Below are 23,672 nucleotides of genomic sequence, written 5' to 3'. Positions count from 1 at the left end.
TCCTTAGTCGCCACACTCCAGCGCCTATTCGGGTACACGGAGGGAGAATTTAGAATGTCCAAATTACCTACCAGCATGTCTTTCAGGACATGTGGGAGGAAACCAAAGCACCTGGAGGAAATCCACACAGACATGGGGCGAACTTGCAGACTCCGCACAGACAGTGACCCAAGCCAGGAATCGAACCTGGGATCGTGGCGCTGTGAAGCAACAGTACTAACCACTGGGCTACCGTGACACCCCAAAACAAGACAATAGCTTACAATTACTCCTCAAACAATGCTAATTAATGTAGTGACCGAATAATCCTTAACTGCTAACTTTATTTCCACTCAAACAACAAAACTATTTCAGGTCACAATCCATTTATAAATACAGTTAGCACTCAGGAATACTTGCTATCTAGAGATGTCTAGACACTCCAGTTTGTGAAAGAAAGATCTTTTGAGACGGTTTGAAAGAAAGACACCTGGCACCCTGTCAGAGTAATGCAGAATCTCTGACTGTATTTCTTCAGAAACATTCTCGGCTCAACTTCCAGCCAAAAGCTAACACTGAAAACCTTAACAGCTGAGTGCTTCAACTCCTGGCTCCCATTAACTACATCAGTGTTCTTCAAACTTTTTTTCTGGGGACCCATTTTTACCAACCGGCTAACGTTCGTAACCCAACCCGGCTGACTTTCGCTACCCACGCCGGGCGACCTTCGTGACCCACGCCGGCCGACCTGCGCGACCCACCATTTTCTCTTACCTTGTTTGCTGCTGACAAAAATGGAGGAAATTGTATCAAATAAACCCCCCCCCCCGAACTTGTAAAAAAAAAGAAAAATAATATGAGTAAAATAAATGAAAAAAATGAATAAAACCCCCCCGAACTTGTAAAAAAAATAAAATGAATAAAATAAATGAAAAAAACGAATAAAACCCCCCCGAACTCTCACGACAGAACTTGTAAAACAAAAAGCTGCAACCGTTAAAAAAAATAGCGGCCGCACTGCGCATGCGTGCCTGATGATCGGCGCGCATGCGCACCTGCACAGTGCGTCCAAATGTTTTGTTTTAAACATGTTCGCGGCCGCTTGCAGCCGGCGTTATGAAAAGCCGGCTGCTGCGTGGGGATTTGCGCGATCGGGAGCGCCACGGACAACGACTCCGCGACCCTCCCGACACCTGCCCGCGACCTACCCGCAGGTCGCGCCCCCGACTTTGAAGAACACTGAACTACGTCATCTCACTAAACTGAACACAAAAGGGAGCATACCGAGTGATGGCGTGAGGACCGAGAGCAGGAGAAACTCCTAGAGCCATAGTGGTGAGATTCCTCCTTTTTAAGGACAAAGAGATGGTCCTTAGATGGGCAAAGAAAACTCGGAGCAGTAGGTGGGAGAACGCGGTGATCCGCGTATACCAAGACTGGAGTGCGGAGGTGGCGAGAAGGAGGGCGAGCTTTAATCGGGCCAAGGCGGTGCTTCACAAAAAGAAGATAAAATTCGGAATGCTGCAACCGGCAAGACTGTGGGTCACATATCAAGGGAGGCACCACTACTTTGAGACGGCGGATGAGGCGTGGACTTTTATCGTGGAAGAAAAATTGGAATGAGCGGGTTATTAAAAAAAGAAGGTTTGAAACAAAGTGGTGGGGCGAGTATGGGGGCCGAAGAGGGGGGTAAAAAGGGGGGAAAGAGGAGTTTTATGTTATTAATCCTGCGATGTGGTAACTTTTCTTTCTTCCACAGGAGGTGGTGGGGGGAGGAAAGGAGGTGGAGGAGATGGGGCGTTGGCCATTGGGGGCGGGGCCAAGGGGGAAGCGCGGGCTCGGTTCCCGCGCCATGATAATCTTGGCGGGAATAGGGAAGCAGGAAGGAGGGGGCGTCGCACGGTGCGAGCCGAGGTCACGGGGGGAAGCCGAGGTCGGCCAGAGTTTGCTGACTTCTGGGAGCAACATGGGGGGTGTAACTACGCTAGTGGGGGATCTAGCGGGGGGGGGTGGGAGGGGGGAATTATTGGGCTGCTGCTGCTGGGGAGAGGGGGGAGCTGGCATGGGGTGGGATGGGCGGGGGGGGTGGGAGGGGGGAATTATTGGGCTGCTGCTGCTGGGGAGAGGGGGGAGCTGGCATGGGGTGGGATGGGCGGGGGGGAACCGCCTGGGGGGGACACAGCTGTGTGGGAACCGGGTGAGGAGCTGGAAAAAAGGGGATGGCTAATCGACAAGGGGGGGGGGGGGAGGGTAAAAAGTCCCCAACCCGGCTGATTACGTGGAACATGAGAGGGCTGAACGGGCCGATAAAGAGGGCACGGGTACTCGCACACCTTAAGAAACTTAAGGCAGACGTGGTTATGTTACAGGAAACGCACTTGAAACTGATAGACCAGGGGAGACTACGCAAAGGTTGGGTGGGGCAGGTGTTCCATTCGGGGCTAGATGCGAAAAACAGGGGGGTGGCTATATTAGTGGGGAAGCGGGTAATGTTTGAGGCAAAGACTATAGTAGCGGATAGCGGGGGCAGATACGTGATGGTGAGTGGCAAACTACAGGGGGAGACGGTGGTTTTGGTAAACGTATATGCCCCGAACTGGGATGATGCCAATTTTATGAGGCGTATGCTAGGACGCATCCCGGACCTAGAGGTGGGAAAGTTGGTAATGGGGGGAGATTTCAATACGGTGTTGTAACCAGGGCTGGACAGGTCGAGGTCCAGGACTGGAAGGAGGCCGGCAGCAGCCAAGGTGCTTAAAGATTTTATGGAGCAGATGGGAGGAGTAGACCCATGGAGATTTAGCAGACCTAGGAGTAAGGAGTTTTCGTTTTTCTCCTATGTCCACAAAGTCTATTCGTGAATCGACTTTTTTGTTTTGGGAAGGGCGTTGATCCCGAAGGTGAGGGGAACGGAGTATACGGCTATAGCCATTTCGGATCACGCTCCACATTGGGTGGACTTGGAGATAGGGGAGGAAACAGAAGGGCGCCCACCCTGGAGAATGGACATGGGACTAATGGCAGATGAGGGGGTGTGTCTAAGGGTGGGGGGGTGCATTGAAAAGTACTTGGAACTCAATGATAATGGGGAGGTCCAGGTGGGAGTGGTCTGGGAGGCGCTGAAGGCAGTGGTTAGAGGGGAGCTGATATCAATCAGGGCACATAAAGGAAAGCAGGAGAGTAGGGAACGGGAGCGGTTGCTGCAAGAAATTCTGAGGGTGGACAGGCAATATGCGGAGGCACCGGAGGAGGGACTGTACAGGGAAAGGCAAAGGCTACACGTAGAATTTGACTTGCTGACAACGGGTACTGCAGAGGCACAGTGGAGGAAGGCACAGGGTGTACAGTACGAATATGGGGAGAAGGCGAGCAGGTTGCTGGCCCACCAATTGAGGAAAAGGGGAGCAGCAAGGGAAATAGGGGGAGTGAGGGATGAGGAAGGAGAGATGGAGCGGGGAGCGGAGAGAGTGAATGGAGTGTTCAAGGCATTTTATAAAAAATTATACGAAGCTCAACCCCCGGATGGGAGGGAGAGAATGATGGGCTGTCTGGACCGGCTGGAATTTCCCAAGGTGGAGGAGCAGGAAAGGGTGGGACTGGGAGCACAGATCGAAATGGAGGAAGTAGTGAAAGGAATTAGGAGCATGCAGGCGGGGAAGGCTCCGGGACCGGATGGATTCCCAGTTGAATTTTACAGGAAATATGTGGACTTGCTCGCCCCGCTATTGACGAGGACCTTTAATGAGGCAAAGGAAAGGGGACAGCTGCCCCCGACTATGTCAGAGGCAACGATATCGCTTCTCCTAAAGAAGGAAAAGGACCCGCTGCAATACGGGTCCTATAGACCTATTTCCCTCCTAAATGTAGACGCTAAGATTCTGGCCAAGGTAATGGCAATGAGGATAGAGGATTGTGTCCCGAGGGTGGTCCATGAGGACCAAACTGGGTTTGTGAAGGGGAGACAGCTGAATACGAATATACGGAGGCTGCTAGGGGTAATGATGATGCCCCCACCAGAGGGGGAAGCGGAGATAGTGGTGGCGATGGATGCCGAGAAAGCATTTTATAGAGTGGAGTGGGATTATCTGTGGGAGGTGCTAAGGAGATTTGGTTTTGGAGATGAGTATGTTGGATGGGTGCAGCTGTTGTATAGGGCCCCAGTGGCGAGTGTGGTCACGAATGGACGGGGATCTGCATACTTTCGGCTCCATAGAGGGACAAGGCAGGGATGCCCTCTGTCCCCATTATTGTTTGCACTGGCGATTGAGCCCCTGGCAATAGCATTGAGGGGTTCCAAGAAGTGGAGGGGAGTACTTAGAGGAGGAGAAGAACACCGGGTATCTCTATATGCGGATGATTTGTTGTTATATGTAGCGGACCCGGCGGAGGGGATGCCAGAGATAATGCGGACACTTCGGGAGTTTGGAGAATTCTCAGGATATAAACTGAACATGGGGAAAAGTGAGTTGTTTGTGGTGCATCCAGGGGAGCAGAGCAGAGAAATAGAGGACTTTCCGCTGAGGAAGGTAACAAGGGACTTTCGTTACTTGGGGATCCAGATAGCCAAGAATTGGGGTACATTGCATAGGTTAAATTTAACGCGATTGGTGGAACAAATGGAGGAGGACTTAGATGGGACATGGTATCCCTGTCACTGGCAGGGAGGGTGCAGGCGGTTAAAATGGTAGTCCTCCCGAGATTTCTCTTTGTGTTTCAGTGCCTCCCGGTGGTGATCACGAAGGCTTTTTTCAAAAGGATCGAAAAGAGTATCATGAGTTTTGTGTGGGCCGGGAAGACCCCGAGAGTGAGGAAGGGATTCTTACAGCGTAGTAGGGATAGGGGGGGGCTGGCACTACCGAGCCTAAGTGAGTACTACTGGGCCGCCAATATCTCAATGGTGAGTAAGTGGATGGGAGAAGAGGAGGGAGCGGCGTGGAAGAGATTGGAGAGGGCGTCCTGTAGGGGGACTAGCCTACAAGCTATGGTGACGGCCCCATTGCCGTTCTCACCGAAGAACTACACCACAAGCCCGGTGGTGGTGGCGACTTTGAAAATTTGGGGACAGTGGAGACGGCATAGGGGAAAGACGGGAGCCTTGGTGGGGTCCCCGATAAGAAATAACCATAGGTTTGCCCCGGGGAGAATGGATGGGGGATTTGGAATATGGCAAAGAGCAGGAGTAACGCAACTGAAAGATCTGTTTGTGGATGGGAAGTTCGCAAGTCTGGGAGCGCTGACCGAGAAATATGGGTTGCCCCAAGGGAATGCATTCCGGTATATGCAACTGAGGGCTTTTGCGAGGCAACAGGTGAGGGAATTCCCGCAGCTCCCGACGCATGAGGTGCAGGACAGAGTGATCTTGAAGACATGGGTGGGGGACGGTAAGGTGTCAGATATATATAGGGAAATGAGGGACGAGGGGGAGATTATGGTAGATGAGCTGAATGGGAAATGGGAAGAAGAGCTGGGGGAGGAGATTGAGGAGGGGCTGTGGGCGGATGCCCTAAGTAGGGTAAACTCATCGTCCTCATGTGCCAGGCTAAGCCTGATTCAATTTAAGGTGTTACACAGGGCGCATATGACTGGAGCACGGCTCAGTAAATTTTTGGGGGTAGAGGATAGGTGTGCGGGCTGCTCGAGAAGCCCAGCGAATCACACCCACATGTTCTGGTCATGTCCGGCACTACAGGGTTTCTGGATGGGGGTGACAAAGGTGCTTTCGAAAGTAGTGGGGGTCCAGGTCGAACCAAGCTGGGGGTTGGCTATATTTGGGGTTGCACAAGAGCCGGGAGTACAGGAGGCGAGAGAGGCCGATGTTTTGGCCTTTGCGTCCCTAGTAGCCCGGCGCAGGATACTGTTGATGTGGAAGGAAGCCAAGCCCCCGGGGGTGGAGACCTGGATAAATGACATGGCAGGGTTTATAAAGCTGGAACGGATTAAGTTCGTCCTAAGGGGATCGGCTCAAGGGTTCACCAGGCGGTGGCAACCGTTCGTCGAATACCTCACAGAAAGATAGAGGGAATGGAAAAGAAGACGGCAGCAGCAGCCCGGCGTGGGGGGGGGGGGGGGGGGGGGCGGGGGGAGGAACCAGAAGGACTCTCAGGGTTGTTAATATATATGTATAATATGTATAGGTCGTTGCTATAAATAATTGTATATTGGACTGTTAAATCATATTTTTGGAGAGTGTTTATCTGAGACAAGGCAGTTGCCATTTAGTTTTAGTTTTCGTTTTTGTTATATATTATTTATTCTGTGTTTATAAAACAGGTCATTGTTATTTATACTGTTATATTATTGTGTAAAGGATACACAATGTACTGTGATAGTTGACCAAAAATTTTCAATAAAATATTTAAAAAAAAACTGAACACAACGTCTTTAATTATCTACGTTCCAGGGAACCCTCTGAATATAAAATAACAGTCCATTAACCCAACTTTTATGATGCTTTAATTGCACCTCTGGCTCCAAAAACCCCAGCTGACTTTCAAATGAGGATTTTAAAAAACATAACTGCAGCAGTCACACACTATCCCAGGCGTTTAACCCTTACTGCACCAAACATATATAATATATCTGAAATTCCTACATTCTTCACACTCCACACAACTCAGGTCCTCTATGTTCCTAAGTAGGGACAAAATGTGTGTTAGCTAACTTTACTGATGCACCAAGATAGGTATCATCCTGGTAAACTTACCAATGTCTTCATATCCTTCCAAAAATATGGTGACCAGAATTTCTTACAATACTCCTGAGGCCTAACCGGTGAATTGTGAAGGTTCAGCATGATTGCCTTGTTTTTGGACTCAATGCCCCTGTTTACAAAGTTAAGTATGTTTTCTGAGTCTTGTTAGGCTGGGATTTCTGAGAGCTGAGAAGGCTGAGAGGGGACTTGGTTGAGGTGTACACAATTATGAGGGACAGAAGGTAGATGGGAAGAAACTTTTCCCTTCAGTAGAGTCCAACCAGGGGCAAAGATTTAAGGATCAGGAGATTTGGAGGGGATTTGAGGAAAAACCTTTTCATCCCGAGGATGTTGGGAATCTGGAGCTCACTGACTGAAAGGGTGATAGAGGTGAGAACACTCAACATTTAAGAAACATTTTGATGAGCACTTGAAACACCAGCGTACAAGGCTAAGGACCAAGTACTGGAAGATGGGATTGGAATAGATTGGTGCTTGAATGTGCTTGATGGCCAGCACAGTCACGAAGGGTTGAAGGGCCTCTTTCTGTGTTGTTAAACTCTATGACTCAATGAATAAGAGTGTCAGTGACCTTCCTTACAAAACAAGTGATGGCAAATTGTGAGATGTTACAAATATCTCCATCTCCAATCTGGAAGGAGCTGACACGGGTTCATGGCCACAGTCACCTTCACAGCCTCTGGCCCTGCTCTGCGGCTGCAGCTGTGGCTGGTGCAGGTGGCAGATTTCAACGAGGACATTCTCAATGAAATGCAGATGTCATGCACACTGTTTCTGAGGTTTAGGTAGGAGAATGCTCCTTGAACATCTGGAATGGAAATTTCCCCATCCCTGGTGTGAATCGATCTTCCCCCTCCCACTCCCCCCTCCCTCCCTCTCCTCGCTGGTCAGAGCAAACCATTCTCGGCACTTTTGACAAAAAAGCCTTCCTATAAGAACATAAGAACTAGGAACAGGAGTAGGCCACCTGGCCCCTCGAGCCTGCTCTGCCATTTAATGAGATCATGGCTGATCTTTGTGGACTCAGCTCCACTCTCCGGCCCATAAACTATATCCCCGAATCCCTTTATTCTTTAGAAAGGTATCTATCTTTTTCTTAAAAACATTTAAAGAAGGAGCCTCAACTGCTTCACTGGGCAAGGAATTCCAGAGATTCACAACCCTTTGGGTGAAGAAGTTCCTCCTAAACTCAGTCCTAAATCTACTTCCCCTTATTTTGAGGCTATGCCCTCTAGTTCTGCTTTCCCCGACCAGTGGAAACAACCTGCCCGCATCTATCTTACCTATTCCCTTCATAATTTTATATGTTTCAATAAGATCCCCCCTCATCCTTCTAAACTCCAATGAGTACAGTCCCAGTCTACTCAACCTGGGCGGCTGCCACCTGCCTCCCTGCAGCACGCTCCTCTGCGGTAGCCTCCGCCGCCTCCCTGGCACGTTCCTTCTCCTGCTCCCAGGGCAACATGTAGAAGTGCGGCTCCCGTGACGGTGGCCAACATCTCCGGGTGATCACCAAACATAACGGCCTGCAGGGGGTGGGGGGAACAGACGACATGTCATCATTGCCAGGTGCCAGGGGCTGCATGTTCGAGAAGCTGGCACTTGGCCAAGCGGACAACCTCCCCAACCTCCCCACCCCGGCACTCACCCCCCACTCCCCGGCACTCGCCTACCCCCCTTCCCGGCACTCGCTCTCTCCTCCCAGGCACTCGCCCCCCTTCCCGGCACTCGCCCTCTCCTCCCAGGCACTCAACCACCCCCCTACCCGGCACACGCCCACCCCCCTCCCTGGCACTCGCCCTCTCCTCCCCAGCACTCGCCCACCCCTCTTCCCGGCACCCGCCCCCCTCCCCGGCATTCGCCCACCCCGCTCCCCGGCATTCGCCCTCCCCGGCATTCGCCCCCCTTCCCGTCACTCGCCCTCTCCTCCCAGGCACTCGCCCACCCACCTACCCGGCATTCGCCCCTTACCCGGCACTCGCACCCCTCCCTGACACACGCCCACCCCCCTACCAGGCATTCGCCACCGTACCCGTCACTCGCACACCCCCTCCCCGGCACTCGCCCTCTCCTCCCCGGCACTCGCCCACCCCCCTCCCCAGCATTCGCCCCCCTTCCCGGCACTCGCCCTCTCCTCCTAGGCACTCGCCCACCCCCCTACCTGGCACTCGCCACCCTCCCTGGCACACGCCCACCCCCCCTACCCGGCATTCGCCACCCTACCCGGCACTCGCACCCCCCCTCCCCGGCACTCGCTCCCCTCCCCGGCACTCGCCGTCTCCTCCCCGGCACTCGCCCACCCCTCTCCCTGGTACTCGCCCCCTCCCCGGCACTCGCCCTCTCCTCCCCGGCACTCGCCCACCCCTCTCCCTGGCACTCGCCCCCCTCCCCGGCACTTTCCCCTTCCCCGACACTCGCCCCCCTCCCCGGCACTCGCCCTCTCCTCCCCAGCACTCGCTGTTGTCACGTCGGCGGGACTTCGGCCCATCCGGCCGGGAGAATTCGGCGGCCCCGGGGCCCATAGCAGCGCGCCGGTCCTTGCCATTCTCCGAGGCGGGCGGCCGGAGAATTCTGCAGCCGGCGGGGTCGGGATTCACGCCCCCCCCCCGCCCCCCGGTGATTCTCCAACCCAGCGGAGGGGTCGGAGAATCCCGCCCCCGATCACGGCAGCTGGAGCAGTCAAGGAACATCGGAAATTGTTTGACAACTGGCTCAAATCCCTTTTCGGGCCTCTCCCGGGATTTTCCCGACTTCGCAGAATTTGCACTGGGCGCAATGCTTAATATTTCCAGAAATTTCTGTTCATGTTGTACATTTAATAACTGAGCTTGTTCATCATCACTGATTTAACTAAATACAAATAACAGACTGATGCTTGAGCAAGATTTCTTTACATGTGCCAGGCTCAGGTTGCTGTAAGCACATTGAATCTTGTGGAAGTTATAATTTGCCTTCTGTAATCTTTTCACAACATGGTCATGCAGAAACTTAAACTGCATTTTGTCTCCAGCACAAGTATGTTTAATGCTGTATGTTTATGTTTTTCAGAGCGATGCCTGTTTAGTGCCTGTTGATGACCCAAAGGCCACCAATGCCACAGAGGAAATAAACACTGTGACTAGTTCTATTACGGTGCAGGAGTACTTTGCCAACAGGATGGCTCAACTGAAAAAATCAAAAACAGGGCATGAGATCGATCGAAGCAGTGCTGTTCAGGAACTCAAAGGAGGTGATTTGAATTCATTCGAAGAAGTAAAAATTAAATCCAAAAAGAAGAAAAAACGCTGCAGAGGAGATGCTGACGGGATTTGTAACTTCAACCAACTGTCTCTACCCACAAAGCAAGTCGAGGGTGAAGGTGATGTCGAACTAAATAGTGGTCTGATAGAAGACAGCCCAGTTAAGGCAAATTACCAGACTAAAAGGAACTCCAGAAAAAGCAGAGCGAAATATTCGGTGTCACCCAACCAGAATATTTGTCCTTTAGGAGAAGTTGAATCGGAAGAGGTTCAGGTTGAACAGTGCTCGGCAGTAAATGAGTCATCGGAGAAGCAAAATGAGCAGGATTGGGAAGAGAATAAGAAGAAACGAATCCTGTCATTCAATACAGAGGGGGAAAAAGAAAAAAAAGAAATAGAAGATTTGGGGCATGCCAAATTTGGTGGCCACATTTTTAATTGAAAACTATCCAAATAACTTATTTTATTACTAATTTCAGAGTACTTAAATTGTTCCTCTACATTAAGGGCATTGTAGTCTTACAGCAACTGTTGGAATTAAATTTAAGCAGTAAGCTTGGTAATGGAGGATGGAATACTTGAAGTAAGGAAAGCGATTAAAAGCATGTTAAAATTTTTTCTTATAAATACCCAAATAAAATGAGTATGTTTATTTGTGGGTATTGACAATAGAGGGCACGATCAAACGGCCTCGTCGCGCCCGACTTGGTGACGCAACAATAAATCTGGGCAGAGGCCTCTCGCTAGATTTGCGACGCTCGGAACACCTCGCAAGATCTCGTGAGACGTTACAATCTAGATCTCGCCCTCACTGGGCGGCATCCGGATATCCATCGATAATGATCCATTCGGCTCATTTAAATATGTCGGTGCCTACTTCCCCCGAGGCCCGGGCACTAGCAGCCTCGCCTGGGAGACCTCGCCATGGTGCCATTTAACACTGGTCCAGAGAAACGGGGGCCGGGCGTAACAGCACCTGGGGGGTGGGGGGGGGGGGGGTTCCCAGGAGACTCATGGGTGGTCGGGGACAGAGCAAGATGGCACCTGGCACCCAGACAACTTGGCAGTGCCAGGACACTCAGGTGCACTGCCAAGGGTCGGCGCCTGAGGGGGGCATGCCCATGAAAGGATGGGTGTATGAAGGGTGGTTCTGAATAGATCACCTAATGGTTGGGGGGGGGGGGGGGTTAAAGGGTAGGTGTCCTGAAGTGGGGGGGGGGGGGGGAGGGGCTCAAAAGAGGCATGAAGAGGAGGGTCCCTCAGCAATCCCTTAGCCGAGTGACCTCATTTGGTGGGGTGGGGAGGGGAGAGTGAAATTACATGTGGGTGGGGGGCCACAAACAGGGACCAGGTGGAACAGCATTTGGGGGGGGGGGGGTGGGGGGGGTTCTCCCAGGCAATCGGTGACCCGGCCCAGGTAGCTGGACAGGGTGGCACCCTGACACTGATGCCACCCGGGCAGCTTTGCACTACCAGCCTTGCACCTTGACAATGCCACTTGGCTACCCTGGCACTGCCACCTGGGCATCAGCCTGGCACTGCCAGGGTGCCCAGGTGGTGCAGGCAGGGACACTGCCAGGCCAGCAGTGCCAAGGTGCCCAGAACTAACGCTTTGTTTTTGCTCAGATCGTGCTCTAAGTGTGGGTAAATACCATTGTGGAACTCACTGAAGAAAACGGCGAGAAATATTCTGCCAAACTCACCCAAAATAACACTTAGAATTTTTTCTTTTTTAAAAATGTTTTTATTCAGGTTTTTCATTTTACACAATACAAAATAAACACATCTGTGTAGACCAGATACAATTTACAAAAGCCAAACATTGGAGGTAACCCCCAAGTCCCTACCGCCCCCCCCCCCACCCCCCCCAACTCCCCTGTCCCTTTTATTTTACTTTATTCAATATTTACATCTGTACATTGTACAATAGGTGAGCGAGACAGTTCGATGTCTAATTTTGTTACTGTTGGCCATATTGTGGCAGCACAGTGGTTAGCACTGTTTCTTCACAGCGCCAGGGACCTGGGTTTGATTCCCAGATTGGGTCACTCTCTATGCAGTCTGCACGTTCTCTCCGTGTCTGTGTGGGTTTCTCCCACAATTCCCGAAAGACGTGCTGTTAGGTGAATTGGACATCCTGGATTCTCCCTCAGTGTAGTGAACAAGCGCCGGAGTGTGGTGACTCGGGGACTTTCACAGTAATTTCATTGCGGTGTTAATGTAAGCCTACTTCTGACACTAATAAGGATTATTTATTATGGCTTTGTTGTGTGTGGGGGGGGCAGGGCTTCTGGCCCCCTCTTCGGTCCCTTCCCGTGTCCCCTACTGATTTTTCCTGGGTACCTCCCTTGCTGCTTGTGGTGAACCACTGTAATAGGAGATGTAAGGTAGGACCAGCACTACAGGTAGCTCCTGCCGGCTGGCTCCGCCCACAGAGCACTGTATAAATATGTATGACCTCCAGTGCCGTGCCATTTCGTCAGCTGCAGCAGGAGGCCACGCATCTGACTGTAATAAAGCCACAGTTGTACCCAACTTTAGTCTTTGTGCAATTGATCGCGCATCAATTTATTAGTCAGATTTTCCACAGAATGGATATCAGAATTAAGCCCGATCGCCTGCAGCTGGATCCGCACTCGCCCGACGGCAGAAAAGACTTTACTCACTGGCTAGCATGTTTTAAGGCCTACATCAAGGCTGTGGACCCCAAGCCAACGGAGGCTCAGAAGATAAATGTCCTGTATTCCAGACTGAGCTCCAGCATGTTCCCGTTGATCCAAGACGCCACGAATTACACAAAAGCGATGGAACTCCTGAAGGAACACTACGCGCAGAAGGTGAACACGCTCTTCGCCAGGCATGTACTCGCCACCCGCTCGCAACTACCTGGTGAGTCCATCGAAGACTTCTGGCGGGCCCTAATTCCACTCGTCCGGGACTGTGACTGTCAGGCCGTTACTGCCGTCGAACACGCAAATCCCCTCATGCGCGATGCCTTCGTGACGGGGATTGCATCGGACCGCATCCGAGAACGATTAATGGAAGGGGCCACGCTCGAACTGGCGGAGTCAAAAACCTTGGCGCTCTCCATGACGGTCGCATCCAGTAACATACAATCGTACCGCTCCCGCCGCGCTGCCCGTACTTCTACTCCTTCCTACCCCTTCTGGACCCAGCCGATGACATCATCAGCCGGGGCCCTGCCTTCCCAATACGCCTGCGCCGCACACCGATCCGCGCACCCCGGGGGTCCCCGCTGCTACTTCTGCAGTCAGCTGAAGCACCCCCGCCAACACTGCCCAGCCCGCACTGCAGTTTGTAAAGCCTGCAGTAAAAAGGGCCACTTCGCGGCTGTGTGCCAGGCCTGCACAGTCGCTGCAATCGCGCCCGCTATCGCCCCCCTCTCCACGCTAGACGCACAATGGGAGCCGCCATCTTCTCCTCCCGGGTCCATGTGCGACCAATGGATGCCGCCATCTTGTCCCCCTTCGGCCACGTGCGCCCCATGGGCACCGCCATCTTGTCCCGACCCCGCAATGTGCGCACCATGGGCGCCGCCATCTTGTCCCCCACAGGGTCTCCGGACATCCCGACATCGGAACCGCAGACGCTCGCCACCCGAAGCATCCGATGGCTACCCGCAGGTAGCTTCGGTGATGCTGAACCAATCTTGCCCGCACAACCTGGCCACCGCGCCGATGACGGTTAAAATCAACGGCCACGCGACCTCATGCCTGCTGGACTCCGGGAGCACCGAAAGCTTCGTTCACCCAGATACGGTAAGGCACTGCTCCCTCGTGGTCCACCCTGCCAATCAAAGGATCTCCCTCGCATCCGGATCCCATTCCGTCCCGATCCAAGGATTTTGTACAGTTATCCTCACGGTCCAGGGCGTAGAATTTAGTAACTTCCGCCTCTATGTCCTTCCTAATCTCAGCGCTGCACTCCTGTTGGGCCTGGACTTCCAGTGCAACCTCCAGAGCCTCACCCTCAAATTCGGCGGACCCTTACCCCATTTACCGTTTGCGGCTTCGCGACCCTCAAGGTCAATCCCCCCAACCTTTTTGCTAATCTAACTGCGGATTGCAAGCCCGTTGCCACAAGGAGCAGACGGTACAGCACCCAGGACAAGACCTTCATCAGGTCCGAAGTCCAGCGGCTACTTAAGGAGGGTATTATCGAGGCCAGCAACAGCGCCTGGAGAGCCCCAGTGATAGTGGTTAAAACTGGCGAGAAACACAGGATGGTCGTGGCCGATAGCCAGACCATCAATCGGTACACGCAGCTCATTCTCAGTGTGGTCGATGAGTACTCAAGATTCCCCTTCGCCATCCCATGCCCCGATATGATGTCTGCCACCGTCATCAAGGCCCTCAGCACCATCGTCGCTCTGTTCGGTTTCCCCGCCTACATCCAGTGACAGGGGATCCTCATTCATGAGCGATGAGCTGCGTCAGTTCCTGCTCAGCAGGGGTATAGCCTCCAGGAGGACAACCAGGTACAAACCCCGGGGAAACGGGAAAGTAGAACGGGAGAATGGGACGGTTTGGAGGGCTGTCCAGCTGGCCCTACGGTCCAGGAACCTCCCAGCCTCTTGCTGGCAGGAGGTCCTCCCTGACGCTCTGCACTCCATCCGGTCACTATTGTGCACCGCCACTAATAACACACCCCATGAACGTGTTTTTACCTTCCCCAGGAAGTCCACAGCCGGGGTGGCGCTCCCGACTTGGCTCGCTGCTCCAGGACCGGTCCTTCTCTGTAGGGATGTCCAACTCCACAAGGCGGACCCCTTGGTGGACAGGGTTCACCTGCTCCACGCCAACCCTCAATATGCCTATGTTGAGTTCCCCAACGGCCGCCAAGATACTGTCTCACTCAGGAACCTGGCACCGTCAGGTTCCACCCCAACCCCCCACCCCGCCCACCACCAATATTGACCCCACCAGAGCACCCCCCTCTCCATTTCCGCACAAGAGGATTAAGAAGACTTCTGCACGCTCCCAGAGTACCCGGATGATTGGCCAGCATCAGCACCACCACCGACTTCGCCGCAACCGTTACGCCGCTCCCAACGAAGCACCAAAGCACCGGACTGGCTGACGAACTCCGGACCGCCAACATGGACTTTTCTTTCCCTACCACTGTACATAATTGCAATAATTGTATATAGTTTCACGTCACCCCCACCGGACTCATTTTTAACAGGGAGTGAATGTGGTGAACCACTGTAATAGGGGATGTAAGGTAGGACCTGCACTACAGGTTCGCCGGTAGCTCCTGCCGGCTGGCTCCGCCCAGGGAGAACTGTATAAATATGCATGACCTCCTGTGCCCTGCCATTTCGCCAGCTGCAGCAGGAGGCCACGCATCTGACTGTAATAAAGCCACAGTTGTACCCAACTTTAGTCTTTGTGCAATTGATCGTGCATCACTGCTCCCCTTCCTCCCACATGTGGGTGTGGTTGGCCGGGCCTCCCTGGCACCGTTCACACTGGTCTTCCACCTCCGGGAAGAACCTGTTCATGTGGGTTCTGGTTAGGTGCGCTCTGTGCACCACTTTGTGCTGCATGCGGCTTAGGCTTGTGCAGCAGAGTCCCCACCCTATGTCTGTCCCGAGGTCATCCTCCCTCTTCTGTCTTGCTCCGTGTAAGGGTGTTCTCACCTTCCTAACAGTTCCCCTTCTCAATACTGTCCACGTCCAGCAGTTCCTCCTGCAATGTGGCTCTCAGGGCCCGAGGGTACCTCGCCGTCTCCTTGCGGAAAAAGTTTTTGACTTGCAAGTGTTGGAGCTCCTGTTGTTTCAGTAGCTCCAGTCTTCCCATCAGCTGGTCCAGGGTTGTGAGTCTGACCCCATGTAAAAGTCCCAAATCGCTCGCGTCCCCCTGGTCTGTCTCCACTTCTTAACAGTGACGTCAAGCATGGCTGGAGAATTTGTGGTTACCACATACGTGGGCCATGGTGGACATCTCAGTTAAGCCGATGTGCTGTCTCATATCATTCCAGATTTTAACGTAGCTACCACCACTGGGCTGGATGTGTACTAGCCAGGGTGGTTGGGAGGGCTGTCTTGGCTAGAGCTCGGAGGGTTGTTCCTGTACAGGACGACGCCTCCATTTTCACCCATTCCTTGCTCGACTCCCTTACTCATCCCCTCGCTCTCTCGGCTGTGGCTTCCCAGTGGTAGTATTGCAGGTTCGGAAGGGCTAGGCCTCCCATATTTCTTCTCTGCAGTGTATTCTTAGGGATTCTTGCCCACACAAACGGCATAATTATTTTGTCTATTCCTTGGGAAAAGGCCTTGGGGATGAAGATCGGTATGGATCTTCTCAATGGTATTGAAATTTCAGAGTTAAGTTCCTGACAATGCTCCTAATTGAGAGAGCTATGTTACATTTATTCTATTTTTTTCTGTGACCCTCCCTGGCAGCTTAATCTGGATCATACTATTTATTTAAACATTTTAAACTAGTTTTATCCTTTTTAAAAAACATTTTTGGTCTTTGATAGATTTTCAGTCCCCTTCATAATTATAAAACTGGGACAGCAAACAGTATGGAGAAGCAGGGAATCATTCTGAACTTGCACATTTAACTGCGGCTGCAGATACTGGAGGTTGTGCTATCAGTCTTGCACTGCAGTGGTGCAAATACTGACATTTTTGCTGTTACAACTACAAATTCCAGGCCAATATAGATAAATATATCTAAGAAAGGTAAGGCCATGGCTTTCAATGGATCATGTACAGTTTACATAGCTTTGCCAGTCCTTTGCCAGTCATTAATTTATACCAACTGCGATAGATGATTAACCATTGCCAAAACCAGTGAAAGAATTTCTATTCTGGTGGGCTGCTCCTCTCAGACAATTTGATGATCAAATCCTCAGCCCATTCTGGTATCGATCAAGCTCAGAGTGGCTTCATTCATATTCAAACCCTGGCATGTGCCCAGATAAAGATCTCATCTCAGAAGATTTATCCAAGAACTCAGGTGCACAGAATCCATATCAAGGGCAGCACAGTAGCATAGTGGTTAGCACTGTTGCTTCACAGCACCAGGGTCCTGGGTTGAATTCCCACCTTGGATCACTATCTGTGCGGAGTCTCCCGGTCCTCTGGTTTCCTCCCACAGTCCAAAGATGTGCAGGTTAGGTGGATTGGCCATTCTTGTCCTTCATGTTCAAAATGGTACGGTGGAGGATATTGTGGAGGTGCAGGCTTAAGTAGGTTGCTCTTTCCAAGGGCTGGTGCAGACATGGGCTGAATGGCCTCCTTCTGCACTGTAAATTTATGACATTTAATCACATCTGTCCACCTTTCCCTCTGATAACCTGCCCCTCTAAAGAGATCGTCATTATATAAAATGAACTACGAACTACACAAGAACAATATTTTTTCACCTCAACCTTGCTGCAGACTTCTGGGTTTTGTACTATTGCTTATGTCGGAACATGGAAGTTTGAGAATTTACTTCGGCATTTCGATTTGCTAATCTCTCGTTTTGTGACATCACTTACTAATCACGAAAATGGGATTGCCATACCTGAAAATCTATTCAGTCATTCAAAAAAAATGACTAAGTAAGATATACCAGTGGATAGGAGGCAACAAGACAGCTGCCAGTGAAAATTAAATATTTCAATTAAAATAATCAAATCCTATTGGTGTAGAAAGAGGCCATTCTGCTTGTCCTGGCTGTGCTGCCTCTTTGAAAAGAGCTACCCAGATTGCCCCACTCCAGATTGTCCCCTTAATCCCTTCAATTACCCCCTTGAAGTACATATCCAGTTGCTCTTTGAAAGTTACTGATGCCACTCAGCACAAACCATACACAAAAAAAATTTCTCGTTTCCCCCAAAGTCTTCTGGCGAACTACTATAACCTCAATTTTGAATAAGTGTACTAGTTCTTGCGTCAAGTTTCCTCTTTTCGAAGAACCCCAGCATCATCAGTCTCTCCTATTACGATGCCAGACCAGATCCCAACAGTGTCTAGGATACTGGACAGGAACTCCTAATATTTTATTTTAATTTTGTACAATTGAGGAGAAAGGATACCTCACTCCAAGAGTGATTTCACACAAAATAGGGATATAGTATAGTATTAAAATCTTTCCAAGTCAGAGTCAAAGAATTTACAGTGCTGAAGGAGGCCATTCAGCCCATCGAGTCGACACCAGCTCCTGAAAGAGCACCCTACCCAAGCCCACATCTCCACCCTATCCCCGTAAGCCAGCAAACCCACCTAACTCTTGGACACTCGGGGCAATTTAGCATGACAAATCCACCCAACCTGCACATCTTTGGACTGTGGGAGTAAACTGGAGCACCCGGATGAATCCCACAGACAGGAGAATGTACAGACTCTGTACAGGAAGCATGCAGACTCCACACAAAGCAACCCAAGTTGGGAATCTAACCTGGTCACAACAACTCCATCCCTCAATCTGTTCAGGCTCACTCCAAGCTCATCTTGACCCCGATGCCTCACATCATGTTCCCTTAACCTCAATGGACTGGTTCAGTTGCCCTGGTTCTCAATTCCCTTTGGAGGGGATTATTTCTGCAGACCCAGCCTACCAAATCCTTCAACACCTCAGATCAGCCTCAATCTTTAACACAGGAAGATTCAAACTCAGCCCCAGTCTTCATTCTGGCCAATCAGCATCAAGCCTGCTCAGAACAAGATGTCTCCTTTGATGTTTGAATGTTCGATTCCCAAATCCTGTTCTGGGAGCTCAAAAGCAGAATAATAAGATTGGAGGGCCATTAGCCCTGATTAAAACCATGCAGTTATTACTTACTTGCAAACAGTTAGACATCAGAGACCTGAATGAAGTTCAGGCACCAGATCAGGTCTCTTCTGGGGATCAGCACATGTCAGTTCTCGACAGTCACACAATGTTCCCCTCTCAGGGGGAGGGGTGAACACCCTGGGACTACAGAGTGTTCCCCCTATCCAGGGGGGGGGGCGCTGCAATCCAGTAAACAGCCCCACCAGCTAGACTCAGTTCCACAAGGAGGTCCCAGACCTGCTCACACCCACTCCCCCACACTGGGTGGCCAAACCAGGGGGGGGGGGGGGGGGCGGCGGTGGACTGAAACAGACAGAAAATTAATCAGTCCCCATAAAAGCAACCCTCAAAATTAGAGGAATCATTCAAGGAGATGCAGTTCTTGGAGCTTTCAGTGCACAAACCCCAGCCATTATGTCCATGGACTCAGACTAATGAGATGCAGAGACCGATCAGCTCCCAGACACAAGGACACAAGGAATCACTGCTTTATTGATAATTAATTTGATGACTGGGTGAACAGAGTTTGATTGTGTTTCCTGTACAGGAACAAGGTGATCAATGAAGCAGAGATCAGAGAGACAGCCGTCACAGTCAGGGTCACGATCAGGACCACCTCCGACTCCACACCTACAAACCAATGAGAAGATAATGGTTAGTGAAGGAAACAGAGGGGAAAATGGAAACCAGCAATCAGCCAACTCACCACCTGGAGACCTCTCCTGCATCCTTCCCTCATTCAGGGAGTCCATTGCCAGGTTGGTCACATCAGTATCCAGAATGATCAGGGGCCCAAGTGAGGCCTCAGCTTCCCACTTCAATCCAACTTCACTCTCTGCAATATCAAACATTCCAGTTAGAGAGGGGAAAGGGGAAATCTCCAACATCTAGAGGACCAATGTCCTACCAGCTTCAGCTACAAGATCTCTCCTTCCTCTGGATCCAAATTGCAGCTCCCTTGTGGCACAGTTACCCACACGGCAACAGGCACAAATGTCAATGCTCGATTCCTCCAATGGGCTCCAGCTAAAACAAGACAAAGCCGTCAACCAACTTCATTGTGCATCACTTCTCCACAAAAGCCCATCACAGAGAACGAGCAGGAGAGCTTACATATTTGGTATCTTCTGGAAAGTACAAGCTTTGTTCCTGGAATCTCTCCGATCCACTAGAGTTACTTTCAGGTGACAGGTGATGAAAATCTGAGGGAAACATCAACACGTCGTTATTTAATGTCTCCCTCCCAACACAGAGACCCCAATGACCAGTTTCCTCTTACCAAGGAACGGTCATCTCCAAAGAAACGGAATGCATCCAGGTCAAACCGGAGCTTGTCCATCTCCCGCTCACCACTTGGCAACACAAAGGTTGAAAAGGAGTCCTCAGCTTTGCTGTCCAGGAGGCAACTGAAGACAAGATCAAAAAAGGGACATTAAGTGAATCAAGTGAAGCCAGTGAGTTGGGAGCAGCTGGAGAAAGCAGAGAGCTCCTTACCCATTATAGTCAATAATGCTGTATCTCGGGGTGGAGGCCTTGTCTGGGCTCAAAGTAGCTACACAGCGGTCAATGTAGAGCTTCAGGGGCATGTGGTTGCTCATTGAAACAGAGGCCTCAATGTGAATGAGGTCACCCAGGTAGTAGACAGTGGAAGTGCGCTCGGTGAGCCAGTCACCTGAAGAACAAGAGGACAAGGGTTGGAGACAGTGGGTGTCACTCCCAGTGAGTGAAGACAGGAACTCACTCCATCCACCCATCACATACCATTCATTAGGCGCAGGGAGAATGAAAGATGTCCTTCTCCGGACCTGGTGGAGCTGAATGGGATCCAGGTGGGCCTGATGGGGTTACTGCTCACATTGCCCTTCCTGGAAAGACAGCAAAGTCATTTTAGGACAACTTCAGAGAACACCAGCAGCTGTGAATCTTCAAATAAAGATTCTCACCTAAAGTACTGACACTCAATAGGAACGACAGCTCCATTCGTTCTCACAATGACAGATCCATCATACTCTGGGCTGTGGGTCAGGTGGGTGGTGTAGATCAGGAAATCTCTAGACATCTGAAAGACACCAGGTTAAGGAATGAAGAACTGATCTGAAATGAGAAAGTTCTACACCGGGGTTATCAATGAACTCACCCCAGCCAATTAAAGCAATTGAAGGGGATTGGCAGGGTCAGTGCAAAGAGGCTGCTGGGCCCCAGCTGGAGAGTCTATGTGCGGAGAAAGGGGGGCAGTGGTGTCAATCATTTAGGATAAACATGACCAAGAACTTCATTTAGCAGAATCTTTTGAATTCTCTTTCCCATAAAGCTGGGAATGCTCAGTCAGAGGATATTCAGGACTGTGAATTTATTTGTGGACATTAAGGGAATCAGAGGGTAGCACGGTGGTGAAGGGGGTTAGCACAGCTGCCACACGGCACCAAGGTCCCAGGTTCGATCCCGGCTCTGGGTCACTGGAGTTTGCACATTCTCCCCATGTTGTGTGGGTTTCTCCCCATGTTGTGTGGGTTTCACCCCCACAACCCAAAAGATGTGCAGGCGAGGTGGATTGGCCACATTAAACTGCCCCTTAACTGGAACAAAAATGAATTGGGTACTCAATTGAAAAAAATTAAGGGAATCATGTTGAGGACAGGGACATGGGCGGTTGTGGGAAATCCAGCCCTGATCTTACTGAATGGGGACCAGGCTGAAGGGGCTGTATGGCCTCTTGCTATTAGTGTTGCTCAGCAACCCCCAGCCATTTATACAAAGATCATTAGCACAAGACCGGGATCAATTAACAGGGAATTGATTCAATAAAAGGACACCTTCAGTCAACATGGAAAGGAGCCACAAGTTGACCTGGAAATAGAACAGTTTTGATCCAGGGCCCCATTGATTTCAATGACTGGGAAAGTGGGAAGTGTGGAGTTCCTCTTGGATCCAATCCATCTAAATTCCCATTTCATTCTATTCATTAGCACCCAACCCAATTGGATCAAACTGGACTGAACCCCCTGTTCAATTGACCCAAATGGAGGGGGAAAATAGAGAAAAATCAACAAGAGGAAAAGCTTAGAGGAACTAAAGAGAAGCTTCCAGACCAATGGGGTTGAAGAGACTCAGACCAGTGGAAGCAAAGTACAATCCAGAATAGAAAGCTAGTTTGGGGGGTTTAAGACACAGGAGACAGTATCTGCTGAATATCAATGACATCTCACAAAGTGCTGGAATGAAGAGTGTGGAACAATCTCCAGCACAAGATTAGAGCCAGAATTGAGCTTTGACATTACCTGCAATTTGCTGCCACATTCATGGAGCCCATAGTCAAAGAGGACAGTGTGGTTCTGAGAGTAGATCCTGGTTGGCCGACAGCCTGCTGCACCCAGGGTCAGGTCAGCAGCTTTAATCAGGTGCCTGGTTCCAAATAAATCCAGCTGGACCCTGACCAGCAGCTTGTCCTCTGCACACTGCACCATCACAGTCTGCAGTGGAGACACACTTTGACCCTCAGACACACGGAAATGGGAACCAAAGGGAGGAGGAGGGAGTCTCTGAGGCACAGAGGTGGCTTTGACTCTGCTCCATGGAAACCTCTGGCTTAGAAACTGTTGCCAAGTATCAGAGGAACAAACAACTCCAACTAACACCAGCATTGGGAACAAAGCCCTCACTCCAAACTCCCCCATGATACCAAACAACTGAACCATCCTGGCCACCAGGGAGCAGCACCTTTTATACTCACAACCTGTACTCACCTGAACTCTTTTGAGATCAATCAGCTAATTATACTAAAAAGGGACAAATTAAAAGGGGCCGCTCCTGATCGGGGCACTGCCCAAATAATAATAATAATAATCTTTATTATTGTCACAAGTAGTCTTTCATTAACCTATTTAATGTAAGTTAATGAAGTCACTGTGAAAATCTCCTACTCACCACACTCCGGCGCCTCTTCGAGTACACAGAGGGGGAATTCAGAATGTCCAAATTACCTAACCGCACGTCTTTCAGGACATGTGGGGGGAAACCTGAGCACACGGAGGAAACCCACGCAGACACGGGACGAACGTGCATGTTGTGTTGGGTGCTCTGCTACACAGACGAACCAACACGGTTGCGGATGGTGCAACTCAGTTTTATTACTAACAATAATAACATCTGTAAACTGGTTACTGTAGTTCATTCATTACCCTCTAACCTGTGGACCCAGCCCTAACACTATCTTGGAGAGGCACTCAGCACATGGTGAATGTCTGAGTGGCACGCTGTGAGCTCTGTGCCCTGAGCTATCTCCTGCTGGAATGAGCGGGAAGTGTCGTGTTCCCCGTTTTATAGTGTGTATGCTCTTGCTTGTGATTGGCTGTGATGTTGCGTGTGTATTGATTGGTCCGTTGATCTGTCCATCAGTATGTATGTATGTTTGCACCATGATGTTTATCTGAATATCATGACATCCCCCTTATTTACAAGAATATGTGCCTATGTGGTAATAAATATAGATGTGTACTGAGTGCAGCTGAATGCGTGTGTGCAATATCTACAACATGTACATGAGGCTAAACTATATACATAGGAATGTGTCAGGTGCAACATAGCAACGAGGTTGTACCATAAACAAAACAAGTGTAAACATCAAGCATCAAAATGAACTCCTGTAACGACAAAAAGAGAAACATATTAACATTGTGCATTATACTTCAGTGAGTCCAATGTTCAAACAGGCTCATAAGTCCAGCCTAGTAGGTGGGCGACGAATTCGGGTTGACCGCCTCAAGGTTGGGTCAGGATCCACGGACTGAGGAATGGGCCTGGCCACAGGCGACAGAGGAATGGGCATGGTGGCAGGAAGCTCCACGAAGTTGACATCAGGAACAACAGGAGGGCGTGGCACCAGTGTATGATCACGTAGCGAGCACGGAAGCAGCCGAAGAGCCCGGCGATTACCCCGGCGAATGGAGCCAT

The 23,672-nt window shown here is 50.7% G+C and overlaps 2 protein-coding genes across 2 annotated transcripts in view; one reads left to right on the top strand and one right to left on the bottom strand.

Annotated features, from left to right (window-relative positions):
• The window catches only part of pinx1 (PIN2 (TERF1) interacting telomerase inhibitor 1), a 201,796-nt gene extending 190,914 nt beyond the window's left edge, over window positions 1-10,882 (top strand). Inside the window, exon 7 of the mRNA XM_072499038.1 lies at window positions 9,740-10,882. Coding sequence (XP_072355139.1) covers window positions 9,740-10,372 — 633 coding nt within the window. The 3' untranslated portion in view covers window positions 10,373-10,882. The remainder of the gene's footprint in view (window positions 1-9,739) is intronic.
• An 8,312-nt stretch (window positions 10,883-19,194) lies between these two features.
• Window positions 19,195-22,355, bottom strand: LOC140411695 (zona pellucida sperm-binding protein 3-like). The gene is made up of 9 exons (XM_072500715.1): window positions 22,001-22,355; window positions 20,666-20,781; window positions 20,484-20,587; window positions 20,217-20,394; window positions 20,002-20,128; window positions 19,836-19,924; window positions 19,630-19,748; window positions 19,429-19,557; window positions 19,195-19,352 (listed from the first exon to the last, which is right to left on the bottom strand). Exons 1-9 carry the CDS (start codon window positions 22,184-22,186, stop codon window positions 19,222-19,224), a joined length of 1,179 nt encoding a protein of 392 aa, XP_072356816.1. The 5' UTR covers window positions 22,187-22,355; the 3' UTR covers window positions 19,195-19,221.
• Between the last annotated feature and the right edge of the window lie 1,317 nt (window positions 22,356-23,672).

This window comes from Scyliorhinus torazame, chromosome 4, assembly GCF_047496885.1.
Source record: "Scyliorhinus torazame isolate Kashiwa2021f chromosome 4, sScyTor2.1, whole genome shotgun sequence".
Taxonomy (NCBI): domain Eukaryota; kingdom Metazoa; phylum Chordata; class Chondrichthyes; order Carcharhiniformes; family Scyliorhinidae; genus Scyliorhinus; species Scyliorhinus torazame.
Note: the sequence above shows the minus strand (reverse complement) of the source record. Positions and strands in the feature narration are given on the sequence as shown.